At 38.5% G+C, this 14177-nt stretch overlaps 1 protein-coding gene across 1 annotated transcript in view; it reads left to right on the top strand.

Moving 5' to 3' along the window:
- Positions 1–473: 473 nt before the first annotated feature.
- Mep1b (meprin A subunit beta) overlaps positions 474–14177 on the top strand; it is a 24646-nt gene continuing 10942 nt past the window's right edge. The window contains exons 1-9 of the mRNA XM_090353581.1: positions 474–536; positions 2912–2930; positions 3731–3781; positions 3865–3908; positions 4970–5048; positions 7472–7589; positions 8610–8788; positions 10936–11154; positions 11931–12083. Coding sequence (XP_090209707.1) covers positions 474–536; positions 2912–2930; positions 3731–3781; positions 3865–3908; positions 4970–5048; positions 7472–7589; positions 8610–8788; positions 10936–11154; positions 11931–12083 — 925 coding nt within the window. The remainder of the gene's footprint in view (positions 537–2911; positions 2931–3730; positions 3782–3864; positions 3909–4969; positions 5049–7471; positions 7590–8609; positions 8789–10935; positions 11155–11930; positions 12084–14177) is intronic.

The raw sequence follows: 14177 nt of genomic DNA, 5'->3' as shown, positions 1-14177 counted from the left end.
GGCAGTCAAAACATTTTATTAAATGAACAACGAATGGTAAAACACAGTGTACATAACTGGATATATTTGTAGTAACATACAGCTGTGTGAATGCGAGGAAGGGCTATATGAATAATTACTAAAATAAGATTAAAAATTAATTTGTTATTTCTTTTGCTCAATTGATATCCTAATAGTCTTGGGGACCAATCTGTATACATTAGAAAATGCATTTCAATAACAACTTTTACCAAGGAACTTCGCTATAGAATATTACTGGAATAGGATAGAAAGATTCTTAAAGAAGAGAAACTCCAGGGAGGTGTGTTAGAGATACTGGACTTTAACTTCTTGATTGAGGGTTGCTACAGCAGCAAGCTGACCTGCAAGATGGTTCACTGATATCACAGGCTAAACGTTATGATGTTTGTCAGTTAAAACGTCAACTCTACTCTGAATGTCATAGTTTTCACATTTCAACTGGAAGCCTGGACATGGATTCGTGGTGTCTGCCTGGGTTTCTGTTCTTTGGCACCCTTCTTCTAGTTTCTGGCCTGGTAAGAAAATAATAAACATAAAATAATTAGAAAAGGCAGGGGAACTTCATGCTAACCATTAAAGAATAATTATTTATTTGATCATTTTTATATATTTCAAAACATTAATCTTAAATGAATGTTTTTGGGGACTTTTATTTGCTTTGGTTTTCTTTTTTTGTGAGTAAGGATTGGTAAGATATAAGCTAGGAGAGACATGCTAGAGAGAGACATGGAGATACTGACAAAAATCAGGCATGTCTTCGAGAATCATTATAGTGTAACATGTTTTCTTTTGATATTTCTTCTTTTGTTGCCAGTCCTAGGGCCTTGGACTCAGGTCCTGAGCCCTGTCCTTGGGCATTCTCAAGGTCAGCGATCTATCACTTGAGCCATAGTACCACTTGCAGCTTTTTTCTATGTGCATGGTACCGAGGAATCAAACTCTGGTCTTCATGCATGGTATTTCTTTTGAGAATGGGAATTTTGAAAATCATTCAGTTTTGCTGCTGAAAGAAAACACAGATTGCTGCTTGATTAACTTGAGCTGTGAATGAAAAGACTTACAAACATCCAAAGCACAGTTAATACTTGCTAAGTTTTATAGCATGAGATTCCCTTCTGTATCTTTATCAACTTAATCTAATCTTTCGACAATGTTCTACAAAGCAGCTAAGGGAAAACTTCCATTTATGATTTAAAGCAAGTTATTATATTGAGCTGATAATGTGTGAATACCACTTAATCTTTGTTTAAACTGTAATTAGGAACACACACCACAAACTTTATTTTGCAGGTGTACTGGCATTCTGTGAATATGAGCCCATATGTGGTTATCATGAGTGACAAGCAAGGCATTTGCTGAAGTCAGAAATGATGGTTTCTGTCTAATGAACTCATTCCCCTAACTTGTTAAACTCTGCAAGCAATGCTTTATTTCAGCATGTAGGTTGTACTTGAATATAACTGTACTTTACACTCATGTGACAGTATTTCATTTTATAATGTGTTTCCTCATATCATATAGCTCCTACAATAATCATGTAAAGCATGTATTGAGCATATTTTACAGATCTAAACACAAGGAATTACCATTTTTTGGTGAAGACAGTAACAACTCCCATCAACTGTTCACTAGTTCTAGCAGCTTTCTTAAAAATTTAGATTATGTGTTTTATTCCATAGATTAGTATGTATCTATGACATACAAGCCCTCAGCTTAATTTTAACTATGTTCTAAAATCTATGTGCCAGTGATTGTATATAGAGATTCCCCTTTGAATACTTGTTTGTTGAACATGTTATTTGAAATATGATATAAAAATCAATGTTAATAAAATCTCAAAAAATTAGATTATGCTAAGAAATTTATCAGACTCAGTTTCCTCCCTCACCCCCATTCAGCTTGTAGTCTGACTTTCCCATTGATTTGTGGGAAATCAATTTTTCTTTAGAAAATAGGACTAAAGGAATAGCTATCACTGTTTGGTAGAAAACATAATTTTGAAACTCACAAAATCTACCCACAGTTTATTCTTCCATATTTGATGTTGTCTTTGAAGGCAGAATCTTGGAAGAGGCAAGAAAGCAAAATGTGATTGACAAGATCTTGAGTAAAATTTCTTTTACAATAATTGTTAATTTAATTTAAATAATATATCAACATTGGTACTACATTTTTAGATTTTTTTCACATCACTCTATAGATCCTTCATAAATTCATTTTAAAATAAATATTTATTTTAAGTGTTTTATACCTTGTTTTCTTGACAAGTTTAGTTGTCTTTGTTGTTTGTGCTGCTCCTGGTGTTTGAACTCTGGACCTGGGTGCTGTCCTTGAGCTTCTTTTGCTCAAGGTGAGTGCTCTATCATTTGAGCCCCAGTGCCATTTCAGGCTATTTACTTACTTACTTACTTATTTTTAGGTCACAGGGCTTGAACTCTGGGCCCAGATACAATCCCTGAGCTCTTCAGCTCAAGACTATCTCTCTACCACTTGAGCTACAGCACCACTTCCTCAGCTTTTTTTTTTTGTAGTTTAGTGGAAGAATCGCACAGACTTTCCTACCTGGGTTGACTTCAAACTGAGATCCTCAGGTCTCTGCCTCCTTCGTAGCTATGATTACTGGTTGAGCCCCCAGTGCCGTGCCTAGTGCTTGTCAAGTTTTTTTTAATGTTGGTTTCTTGTTTCCTTTATCTTCAAGTTCCTTTGGCAGGCAGTTGCAGTTTCCATATGAAGTAAAAAAACCATCATCTTAGCTAGAGTAGATATATGTCAAAAAACAATGCATAAATATTAATGAAAAAGCAAACAAATGTACGGTTATAAATTGGAACAGGGAAACCATTTATCTCATGGGCATCATAATAATATTCTTAATGTGTTTGTTTCCCAGCCAACTCCAGAAAATTTTGGTGAGTCTATCTTGATTTTTTTTTCTAATTATAGAAAAGGAAGGTTATGTGGGCCATCAAACCATAGAGAACCTGGAATGTATTTAATTCAAGCCTAGTGCATAATTTCATATGCTGAATTGATGTGATTGCACTGAACTTTGATCGCATGGGGCTTCTTTCGCTTCCTCACCTGGAGACTAAATGGTGGCATGGGAGAGTCCTAGTGCAGGAATGGACATGTGGACACTCCAGAAGGTTTTGCTATTCCTGGTTTTGCTGTGTAGTGTGAAATCATATGGACTGGTGAATACAGTCTGTTTTTGTTTAATTGCACTCAAAGAGACCTGCTCACAGTGGCTATCTCTTCTTGTAACTTAAAAATGCACTTCCAAGTTGAACTTAAGAATTTTGCTTGACAGTTCCAAAGTTTTACAGTAGCAAGTAGTATGCATGAGTGAGTGGTTTGACCATGTTTAGACATCTATTTTGTAGCTAATCATTCATTTGATCTTCTAAACTATGCTTAATTATATAAAGAATGACCAGTTTCTGATTCCTGAAATCATTTGATTTTCAAAGGAGGGTGGGGCTAGGACAGAGTACATATGCATATGCCTTTTCTTTACTCCTCAGCCAGGCTCATGGGAAGTTCTCAATCAACTAATCAATTGAGGTGTGTTAAATCAGAACTGAGCAATCACTTACCTGTGGCAAAAGAAACTTACTTGTTTTGATTATGTAATTGATAAAGATATTCTCTTTTCACAAACATATTATCCAAAGTGGTTTTCTTCTCTCTCTCTCTTTTTTCTTTTTAGTTAAAGATATAGATGGGGGAATCGATCAAGACATCTTCGATATCAATGAAGGTTTGTGGATGTTTCTAAAGCCATCTATTATGTGGAGAGTTTGAAGTTGACTTATTAACATGAAATTTTATTTTTACTCTTAGATTTGGGATTGGATCTCTTTGATGGAGATATCAATCTTGCTGGGGTGAGTTGCTATAGTACAACAAATCACAGGCAGTTGAACGCAGGGTGGCTGAGAATGGATGGTCAGCCTGTACTTTCCTAGGCCCAGTCATCTCTGTGGGCACAGAATCATGGTGGTACATGTTCTCAATAAATACATTATACCCGAAAGGACTCATAGTGTCATCATCTTTTCTCACGTGGATTTCTGTGGGGTTCAATCCACAATTGCCCACCACAAAGGTCTCAGTCCTATGGATTTGTTTGATTTTCATTCCTGGAGCAATGTAGAACATTTTCATTGTAAAACAGAATGTCACCAATCCAACCAATGCATACACAAGCCACACAGCGTATTGAGCTTGGAACCACAGCAGCTACTGTTTGCTGAGTCCCACAGGACATGTTCTGATTACTTTATTTACACACACGTTTCCTACTGCCCTGTCTACAACTCCCCTTGTAAAATTTAACCTATTTCATATTCTTTAATGTTGTTTCCTTCCCCATTAGATTTAAACTTCATGAAGGTGAAGATCCTATTATTTATTATTTAAGGGATTCCTGTTCTTGATAATGATGCTTATTATTATTATTATTTTTTCTTTGCCAGTCCTGGGGCTTGAACTCAGGGCCTGAGCACTGTCCTTGGGCTTTTTCAAGGCTAGAGCTCTACCACTTGAGCCACAGCACCACTTCTGGCTTTTTTTTTTCCTTCTATGTATGTGGTACCAAGGAATCAAACCCGGGCCTCCGTGCATGCTATGCAAGCACTCTACCACTAGGCCAAACTCCCGGCCCCAATGATGGTTATTTTTAATAGTGTTTTTATTTCTAAAAATCTACCAATATTTATAGCTAGGTTTCCAATAACATTTTGCTTTTTTGCATGATTCCTCCTTCACATTTATCAAGAAAATTAATGATAGAAACCAGTCATTTCTTTCTAGATAGAAGTAAGGGGTATACACATAGTTTGGGCTGACTGAGAGAGCAGTAAGCTGCATCTATTTCTGCGTGCACTATTGATTGCTTTTGCCTAACTCATTTAACTGGAGTTTTAACATTAATTTTTGTTGACAGCCACAAGATAGAAATTCCATCATTGGAGAAGAATATAGATGGCCTCATACCATTCCATATGTTTTGGAAGACAGCTTGGGTGAGTATATACCTTGTAGTGTCCACACCCATCCTATACTTCTGGAAGCATGTATGCACAGTGGTTGTAGGGGAGGTCTGTCTGATAGTTAAGGTTTTGTTTCTTTGTTCTTCTGTGTAGCTATGTATATTTACTATTAAGAAAAAATGAGTAAATAGGGATCAGGAGAATATCCTGTGGTGGAGTGCTCGCCCTACATGCATGAAGCCTTGGGTTTGATTCCTCGGTGCCACATACATAGAAAAAGCCAGAAGTGGTGCTGTGGCTCAAATGGCAGAGCGTTAGCCTTGATCAAAAAGTATCCAAGGACAGTGCCTAGGCTCTGAGTTCAAGCCCCAGGACTGGCAAAAAAAGTAAATAAATTTCGTACAAAAATGAATAAATAAGACAAGTAAATAAAAAAGTAAACAATAACTATGTAAACAGGTAAGTGAATAATTAAAATACCCTACATGGGCCGGTGTCGATGGCTCATGCCTATAATCCTAGCTATTGAGATCTAAGGATCTTAGTTTGAAGATAGCCTAGGCAGAAAATTCCGTGAGACTCTTCTCTCCAATTAACTACATGAAAACTGGAAGTGGCACTGTGACTGAAAGTGGTAGAGCCCTAACCTTGAGCGAAAAAGCTCAGGGACAATGCCCAGGCCCTGAGTTCAAGCCCCATGACCAACAAAAAAAGTATCTTAAATTATTCTTTTCAAATATTCCTTAGTTTTGGCCAATATATAGATCAGTCAAACCATGATTTATGAAGAGTCTGAATGCTGTGACCCTAAAGACTAAGGAGCTCTTTATTTTAAAGCAATATTTTCCAATTTTAACAACATAGAACAACAAACCAGACAAAATTGTAGAATCTGGAGTTTTATTACTAACATTTAATTTTATCAAGTCAGGGATTTAGCATCAAAGACCCATTTTTTTAAATCATTATCACTTTATAAATGACTAGTAATTTAGTATTGAAAGGAGGGAGCAAATCTGATTGGTGAGACCTTGAAAGAACTCTGAGTGCACATTCTTTAACATCTAAGCTAACCATTGATCATCTGGTCACAAAGGCACACCATTGTAATTCCAGCACTAGGGAAGATATGGCAGAAGGATCTCAAGCTTGAATCTGGCCTGGGCTCTATAGTGAGCTCCTGCATCAGATTTCTTAAAAAAAAAATTAATTAAATTGAGGGCAGGGAGTTTGGCCTAGTGGTAGAGTGCTTGCCTAGCATGCATGAAGACCCAAGTTCGATTACTTGGCACCACATACATAGAAGTGGTGCTGTGGCTCAAGGGTAGAGCTCTAGCCTTGAGAAAAGTCCAAGGACAGTGCTCAGGCCCTGAGTTGAAGCCCCACAACTGGCAAAGAAAAATTAATTCAATTGGCAAAAATTATTGGTTGAAAGTAAGCTACAAGGATAGGGGAGAATTCAGTGTGTTCCCCCTGAAATCCAATATTTCCAACCCTCTTTGGTTATGCATCCCATCTGTGAAGTCTCTCTGTGTGCATCTCAATGAGCCCCTTCTTCCAGGTTCCCCTCAAAACTTCTTTCCTTGCATGTTGCTGGTTTCATGTCTTTGCTTGTTTTGAGTTCCAGATCTGTCCATCTCACTACATCCTTTTTATTTATTTCCATGGTTTTGAATTATTTTGGTCCTGTAGTTAGTTGCAAATCTCATGGCAGCTTTCCCTAGAAAATATGCTTTTTAGATACAGATAAAGGTATATTCTCTTTGCATACTGCTTCAGGATATTTGTGGATCCTCCAATATCAGTGCCCTTAGATTAAAATCCCCATTGTGATGTTTTAAATGCATTTGGTCACTTCTCAGATGAAGCCCGGGATAGTGATAATTCATATTGATTGAACATGATTCACTGTATATGTTTCCTAGAATAAAGAAATTCCCTTCTTACTGCTTAGTAATGCACCTCTAATTGGCTCTAGAGAAATCTGAAGCAAAATAAAGAACTTGAAGGATAATCAAATATTTGTTTCCAATACTCAGTTGAAAATAAAAAATTAAGAATGAAATACTCAAAATCCATGAAAGGACTGAATCGTGAGATCAACAATATTTTATACACTTTCCCTTGTGCTTTTGTGTGTGTGTGTGTGTGTGTGTGTGTGTGTGTGTGTGTGTGTGTGTGTGTGTATCATGGGGCTGGGGCTTCAACTCTCGCCCTGAGTGCTGTCCCTGAATTCCTCAGCTCAAGGCTACCGCCTTATCCCTGGAGCCACGGCCCATTTTTTAGTGATTAATTGGAGATAAGAGTCTCATAGATTTTAGTGTTAGTGCCCAGGCTGGCTTTGAACCATGATCCTCAGATCTCAGCCTCCTGAATAGCTAGGATTACAAGCCACCATGCCTGGCTCCATTGTGTATATTTGAATAAGTATATTTTTGTTGGTTTTCTTCCTTCAGATATGAATGCTAAAGGAGTTATCCTCAATGCATTTGAACGCTATCGTCTAAAAACATGCATTGACTTCAAGCCTTGGGCTGGAGAAGCTAATTATATATCCGTTTTCAAGGGCAGTGGGTAAGTTCAAAAGGATTGTGAGAAAACCACTGGACCTAGGATACTTTGTACATCATAGTTATTAGCCAAGGCTGTGGCCTTCAGGGTGGAGCCACATTTTCCTCTGCTATTCTTTGCAGAATAGAACAGCTAGATTTCATTCTTTAGCCCTACATATTCAAGGGCCAGCAACACAAAAAGAAAATATCAAAAATGAAATGAGATAAAAAATAATGCTTTCATGCATGCAACCAAACAAAAATGTTAAAATAAGGTGAGTGGGAGTGCCTCTTCTAAATCCAACAGCCTTGTTGAATTTCATCTCTTTTGTAACAGTGCACATTATTCTCTTCTACCTTGTGTATATCTCTATGCATTTAAGTTAATTTCACCCAAAATGTCCTACTTCTTGAATTAAGAAACTGATTGTAGGGGGCTGGGAGTTTGGCCTAGTGGTTAAAGTGCTTGCCTAGCATGCATGAAGACCCGGGTTCGATTCCTCGATACCACATACATAGAAAAAAGCCGGAAGTGGTGCTGAGGCTCAAGTGGTAGAGCTCTAGCCTTGACAAAGTCCAAGGACAGGGCTCAGGCCCTGAGCTCAAGCCCAGGACTGGCAAAACAACAACAACAACAACAACAAAAAACAAAACAAAAAAAGAAACTGATTGTATCATTTGCCTGACTGAACTTAACAATTCTGAATTGGTTTGTCCTTGAAAAAAAAATGCCTAATTAGTGGTCAAAGGCCCAACAAAGATAATCTCAAAGACTTTGAAATATCTAGGTAAAACCAGGGCTGGAATGACCTGAGGATGACTGGCGCCTGTGTAATAAATAGGTGGAGTTAGGGCAAGTTCTTCCAATATGATCTATTCTGCAGGATTGTCCATGCTTTCCTCCAGTATGAGAGAAATGCAGCGTTCAAATGTAGCAGGGAAGTTTATAGGCGCTAATGAAGTGGACAGTGGTGATTTTTGCATTTGATCTCTGTAAGCATTGGTGTAACATCCTCTTCCTCTTCTATGAACTCTCCATAAGCTGCTGGTCTTCAGTAGGAAACAGACATGTTGGGAAGCAAGACCTCTCCATAGGTGCAAACTGTGATCGAATAGCAACAGTGCAGCACGAGTTCCTCCATGCCCTGGGCTTCTGGCATGAGCAGTCGCGTTCTGATCGGGATGATTATGTCAGCATAATTTGGGACAGAATTCTGGAAGGTACATCACTTCTCTTTTTTCATTCTTTTAGTTCAAGACTGAGTGTGAGTCCTTGCCTATGATCTGTGCCCGCCGTTGATCGAAAAAGCGCTGGTGTGTTGATGAGTTACTTCATTTAGCCTCTGACAGTATAAGTGGAAGCAGCTGAAAATGGTTGGGGTGCTAGTCTTCTGATATTGTGCTTTCCTTAGAAACTAGTGTTTTTTTCAAAGCATATCCCAAATTAAATGCATAACTTATAGCTAGTCACACTGCTGTACCATAGTGAAAAAGATGTCTAGAATAAGAGAATGCTTAGCTTTAAAATAGTTTCAGTTGATGGTCTTACTCTTGAGGGCTTTCACGTTCTTATTATTTTTTCCAGTCCTGGGCCTTGAACTCAGGGACTGAACACTGTCCTTGGACTTTCTCAAGGCTAGAGCTCTACCACTTGAGCCACAGCACCATTTCTGGCTTTTTTCTATGTATATGGAACCGAGGAATCAAACCTGGGTCTTCATACATGCTAGGCAAGCACTCTACCACTATGCTAAACTCCCGGCTCATGGTCTTACTTCTGCCTACACTTGGCAACACGTTGATATGCTTTAAAGACAAGGCATAGTTCATTGTACAAAAAAAGCCACCTGACTTAGTTGCGATCAAATAATGTGATGCTTAGTGGATTGGAATCTTCTCTAAATGTTTTGTTTTCATTTTAAAACTTGAGTAATTTAAATTGACAAATCATAATTGTATGTTTATGGCTACAAAATGATGATTTGATAGACGAACAAAATGTAGGATGGTTAAAACAAACGAGCATATCTGTCACCTTGCTTAGCATTTTTTAAAAATTTTTTTGCTAGTCCTGGGGCTTGAACTTAGGGCCTAAGCACTGTCCTTGGGCTTTTTCCTCAAGGCTAGCACTCTGCCACTTGAGCCACAGCACCATTTTCAGCTTTTTTTTTCTATATATGTGGTACCGAGGAATAGAACCCGGGTCTTGGTGCATGTTAGGCAAACACTTCACTAGACCAAACTCCTGGCCCGCTTAGCATTTTTTTTTTGTGGTAAAACATTTGAAATTGTTCTCAGCAATTTAGAAACATGTAATGCTATTAAATACAGCTCCCATGATTCAACTACATCTATACATATTGGCGTAACCATGGATTCCTCTTATCAACCAATTCTAATGACATTTGTCTACATTACATTCCCAGATCCCGTTCTACTATTCCTCCTGAAGTCCTATTATTTTCATCTCTGTCTGCTATGGGAATGCTCAAATTTCCATCATCACTCACTGTTTCAACCTCTCTCTGTCTCTGTCTGTCTCTGTCTCTGTCTCTCTCTGTCTCTCTGTCTCTGTGTCTCTGTGTCTCTCTCTGTGTCTCTCTCTGTGTCTCTCTCCCTCTCTCTCTCTCTCTCTCTCTCTCTCTCTCTCTCTCTCTCTCACACACACACACACACACACACACACACACACACACACACACACACACACGCACGACTTGTTGCATACAGTGAAGGAGCTGTGACAGTTCTACATGTGTCCAGACCAAACACACTCCTTCTACCACTTTTCCTTACCTCCTGTCTACTTCTAAAACAATTTCTATTTCATGTATGTAAATAAACTATTTCAGTCATGTGAATCCTCATTTACCTCTCTGTTCACTCTCCCTATTTTTGACAGCACTTCCGACCCCATGGCAGAGCCTGTTTTGTTTTCTTGTTATTCAGTTTTGTATGTAGGTCAACAGTACTTATTTGTTTTTGAGATAGGGTTTCCCTAAGTAGTTTGAACCTGGCCTGAAATTCTTGTGCATCATAGGCTGGCCTCAAACTCATGATTTTCTCTTGCTTCTGCCTCTTGAAGGCTAGAATTGCATGTGCATGCCACTTCACCTGGCTTGATACCACTTTACTAAACTCTTCTTTCTATTAGATGTTTCCCTAGACCAAATCAACTGGATATCCCAATTCTGGGGTGTGGTGAACCCATATGACTGCTGATGCCTTTGTTCTATTATAGTGCGAGACAGGAATGTGTACAGCACTTGAATAGATTGCTCGTTGGAAAGTCAACTCTAGGTCATAACTCTATTTCTAAACTGAGTTTTATGAATATCAAATAATTGAAAAATTTATATATCACTTAGGCAGAGAGCACAATTTTAACATCTACAATGACAAAGTATCAGACTCCTTGAATGTTCCCTATGATTATACCTCGGTAATGCACTACAGCAAAACTGCATTCCAAAATGGAACAGAACCAACAATTGTAACCAGAATCTCACACTTTGAGGATGTGATTGGCCAGCGAATGGACTTCAGTGACTATGATCTCTTGAAGCTGAATCGACTGTATAACTGCTGTAGGTGAAGGTTCTTTAGAGTAATTTGTATTTCTTTTGGCTATGTTGGAAAATGGAACACCTAATGCCTTTGGGGATTTCTGAGCACCCAGATCCCATCTTGGATATAGCATTTTTCTTCTCACATCACAGGTCTGGCCTTGAGATCCTAAAATCAAGTTGAGTCCCTAAGACAGGCTTTTTTTTTTTTTTTTTTTTTGGCCAGTCCTGACTTGAACTCAGGGACTGAGCACTGTTCTTGGGCTTTCTCAAGGCTAGAGCTTTATCACTTGAGTCACAGAACCACTTCCAGCTATTTATGTAGTACCGAGGTATCAAACCCAGGTCTTTGGGCATGCTAGGCAAGCACTCTACCACTAGGCCAAACTCCCAGCCTCTAAGGCAGGTTTTAGAAGCAGTTAGTGATTCAAATACTAACCACTGTGATGAAAGACCATTTTTCAACTAAAATGTACATAGTTGTAAGAGAAATGGAGTATGTTAATCTGGGTTTTGGTTCAGTGATTTGAATGATAAGGGGAATGCAGACTCAGGTTTCTACAGATAGATAATTAAAAGAAAATACTTGGTACAGGCTGAGTTTTTAGATTTGCGTTATCAGTTTTGCCATAAGGCTCTGCAGATAAAGGGAAGTCTAAGTCTCCATCTCTCAGAATGAACTAGGTGTTCCCTTTTAATGCGAACCTGACAAGCTTCATACTTCTGTTATGAACTGTTTTTATTACTTAGATTACCATGTTATTTGAATGCTCATGAGTTCCCCTTTCCTTTTGTAGCCTCTTCCTTGACTTTTATGGACTCGTGTAATTTTGAACTAGAAAATGTGTGCGGTATGGTTCAAAGTTCAAGAGATAATGCTGACTGGCTATGGATTCCAAGTGTTTCCAGGGGCCCAGAGTATGATCACTCCAACATGGGCCAGTGCAAAGGTAACTGCAATGAGATTCTTCTAGATTTCTCACTCAGTAGTAACTTCTATTCCTTTGTTATGAAACACTGGGGTTTCCTTTCTCTTTTCTATCAGAATTGTTAATGATAGCCAATTCAGTCGCTACAAAGAAGTATGCCTAGTGAGTCACAAGCACATGGCTAATCTCTTCATTTTTATTCTTTTCTCTTTTTTTTTTTTTCGGTACTGAGGATTGGACCCAGGACATTGCACTTGCCAGGCAAGCACTTTGCCACTGAGCTTCATCCCAGCTCCATTTTTATTCTCAAAGGATATTTTTCATTGTATAAACCAGAGCTCAGTTTGGTGAGGAATCTAGCAGTGTTTGCCCAAAGCCAAAGAGGACCAGTATCTTCTGGAAGGAGTGTTGTTTCAGGACAGTGTGGTCGTTTTCTAACAATTTATAGAATATGATAATCTCTAATGGGTAGCACTGGGCCATGAATTAATTTTAGACTTTGTAGCTGGATATGATATGTAATTTTTGTTATAAAATTCTTAAAGAGGATATTACAATGACTATCTTTTTCCATCTCAGTTTTGGTTTAAATTAAGAAGTCATTTGCCTACACGTCCAGGTTTCTATTTATTTATTTGCTCATTTCTAGCAGCAAATATATATGAAAGGAGACTTTGGAACTTGAAGCAATTGCCTGAGAATTTAAAGAGCTGCACAGGGATTAAGGTCTCTAACATTAAAAACAGGTTATTTTTTTCTTTTTCTAGATCTTTTAAAATCTATGTTGATAGAAGACACTGGTCCCATATAGACAGAGGGAGGTAAATAAGGAAGAAGGAAGAAAGAAGGGAGAGAAAAAGACTAGGGGGTCAGAAAATAGTCACACCAACCTCCGCCAATGCATTTTCCCACCTGTTTATGAAAGTTAACCTCTCTAGTAAGAAATCAAGGAGATGTTGCCTTTTTCTTTTTCTTTTTTGTCAGTTGTGGTACTTGAACTCTGGGCCTGGGCGTTGTCCCTGAGCTCTTCAGCTCAAGGCTATCACCCTACTTCTTGAGCCACGGTGCCACTTCAAGTTTTCTGGTGGTTAACTGAACTAAAGTCTCATGGACTTTAGTCCCTGGGCTGGCTTTGAACCACAATCCTTAGATCTCAGCCACCTGAGTAGCTAAGATTACAGGTGTGAGCCACTGCACCTGGCTTTTTTTTCCCCCAAGCAACCTATCACCAAAATCACATTTAAATACCCACTATAGTGTCCTACTTAGTTTGTATTTTGTTGCTATAACTAAGTACCTGAGATGGAGTATTTTTTAAAATGCTTGTGCTGGGGCTTGAACTTAGGACCTGAGTGGTGGTTGAGCTACAGCTTCACTTCTGGCTTTTTTGGTGGTTAATTAGAGATAGAAGTCTCACTTTTCTGTTCAGGCTAGCTTCAAACCCTGATCCTCAGATCTCAGCCTCTTCAGCTAGGATTACAGGCATGAGCGACTGGCAAGACTGTGTAACTTATTTAAAAGAAATTAATTCCTTACAGTTTTGGTTGCTAGGAAGGGACTGGTTTTGGCATCTCTTTGGTATTTGATAAGGGCTGCCTTGCTTGCTGCAAAGACACTTGGCAGAAAGCAAGTGGGACAGCTCAGACCTTTTCTCATAAAGTTATTAATGCCAACAAGAGGGATTCACTCTCATGCCATTCTGCCAAAGGTAATTCGGATGCCCCCAAATGCCATCAACAGGTAAGTGGTTGGGGACAAATTTAGATCATAGCAGCTGCCTATAGTGGGAATTTAGCAATACTAAATATAAGGTGAAGGAAATGAATTTATATATTCAAACCAGAATTACTGTTCTCTCATTAGTGCTAATTTAAAACATTGAGACTTACCGAGAACTGCAGAAGTCCTTTGAAATTAGTTATTATGATTTCAACCTTTTCCTTACGAATGGCATTTTAATAGATGAAAATGTAGATCTTGTCGGTGGTTGCTGTATTTCGAGTATCTTCTGTGAGTTTCATTATTTATTTTCTCCTTTCCTCCCTTCTTTCTTCCACGCCATTTTTGTACCTTTCTTTCTTTTTGTCAGCTTAAAGCCAAAGAACTTCAAAAGTG

Source organism: Megascapheus bottae, chromosome 19 (genome assembly GCF_031878675.1).
Source record: "Megascapheus bottae isolate mThoBot1 chromosome 19, mThoBot2.hap1, whole genome shotgun sequence".
In the NCBI taxonomy this organism is placed as follows: Eukaryota; Metazoa; Chordata; class Mammalia; order Rodentia; family Geomyidae; genus Megascapheus; species Megascapheus bottae.
The sequence above is the reverse complement of the archived record's forward strand: the minus strand, read 5'-3'. Positions and strand labels throughout refer to the sequence as shown.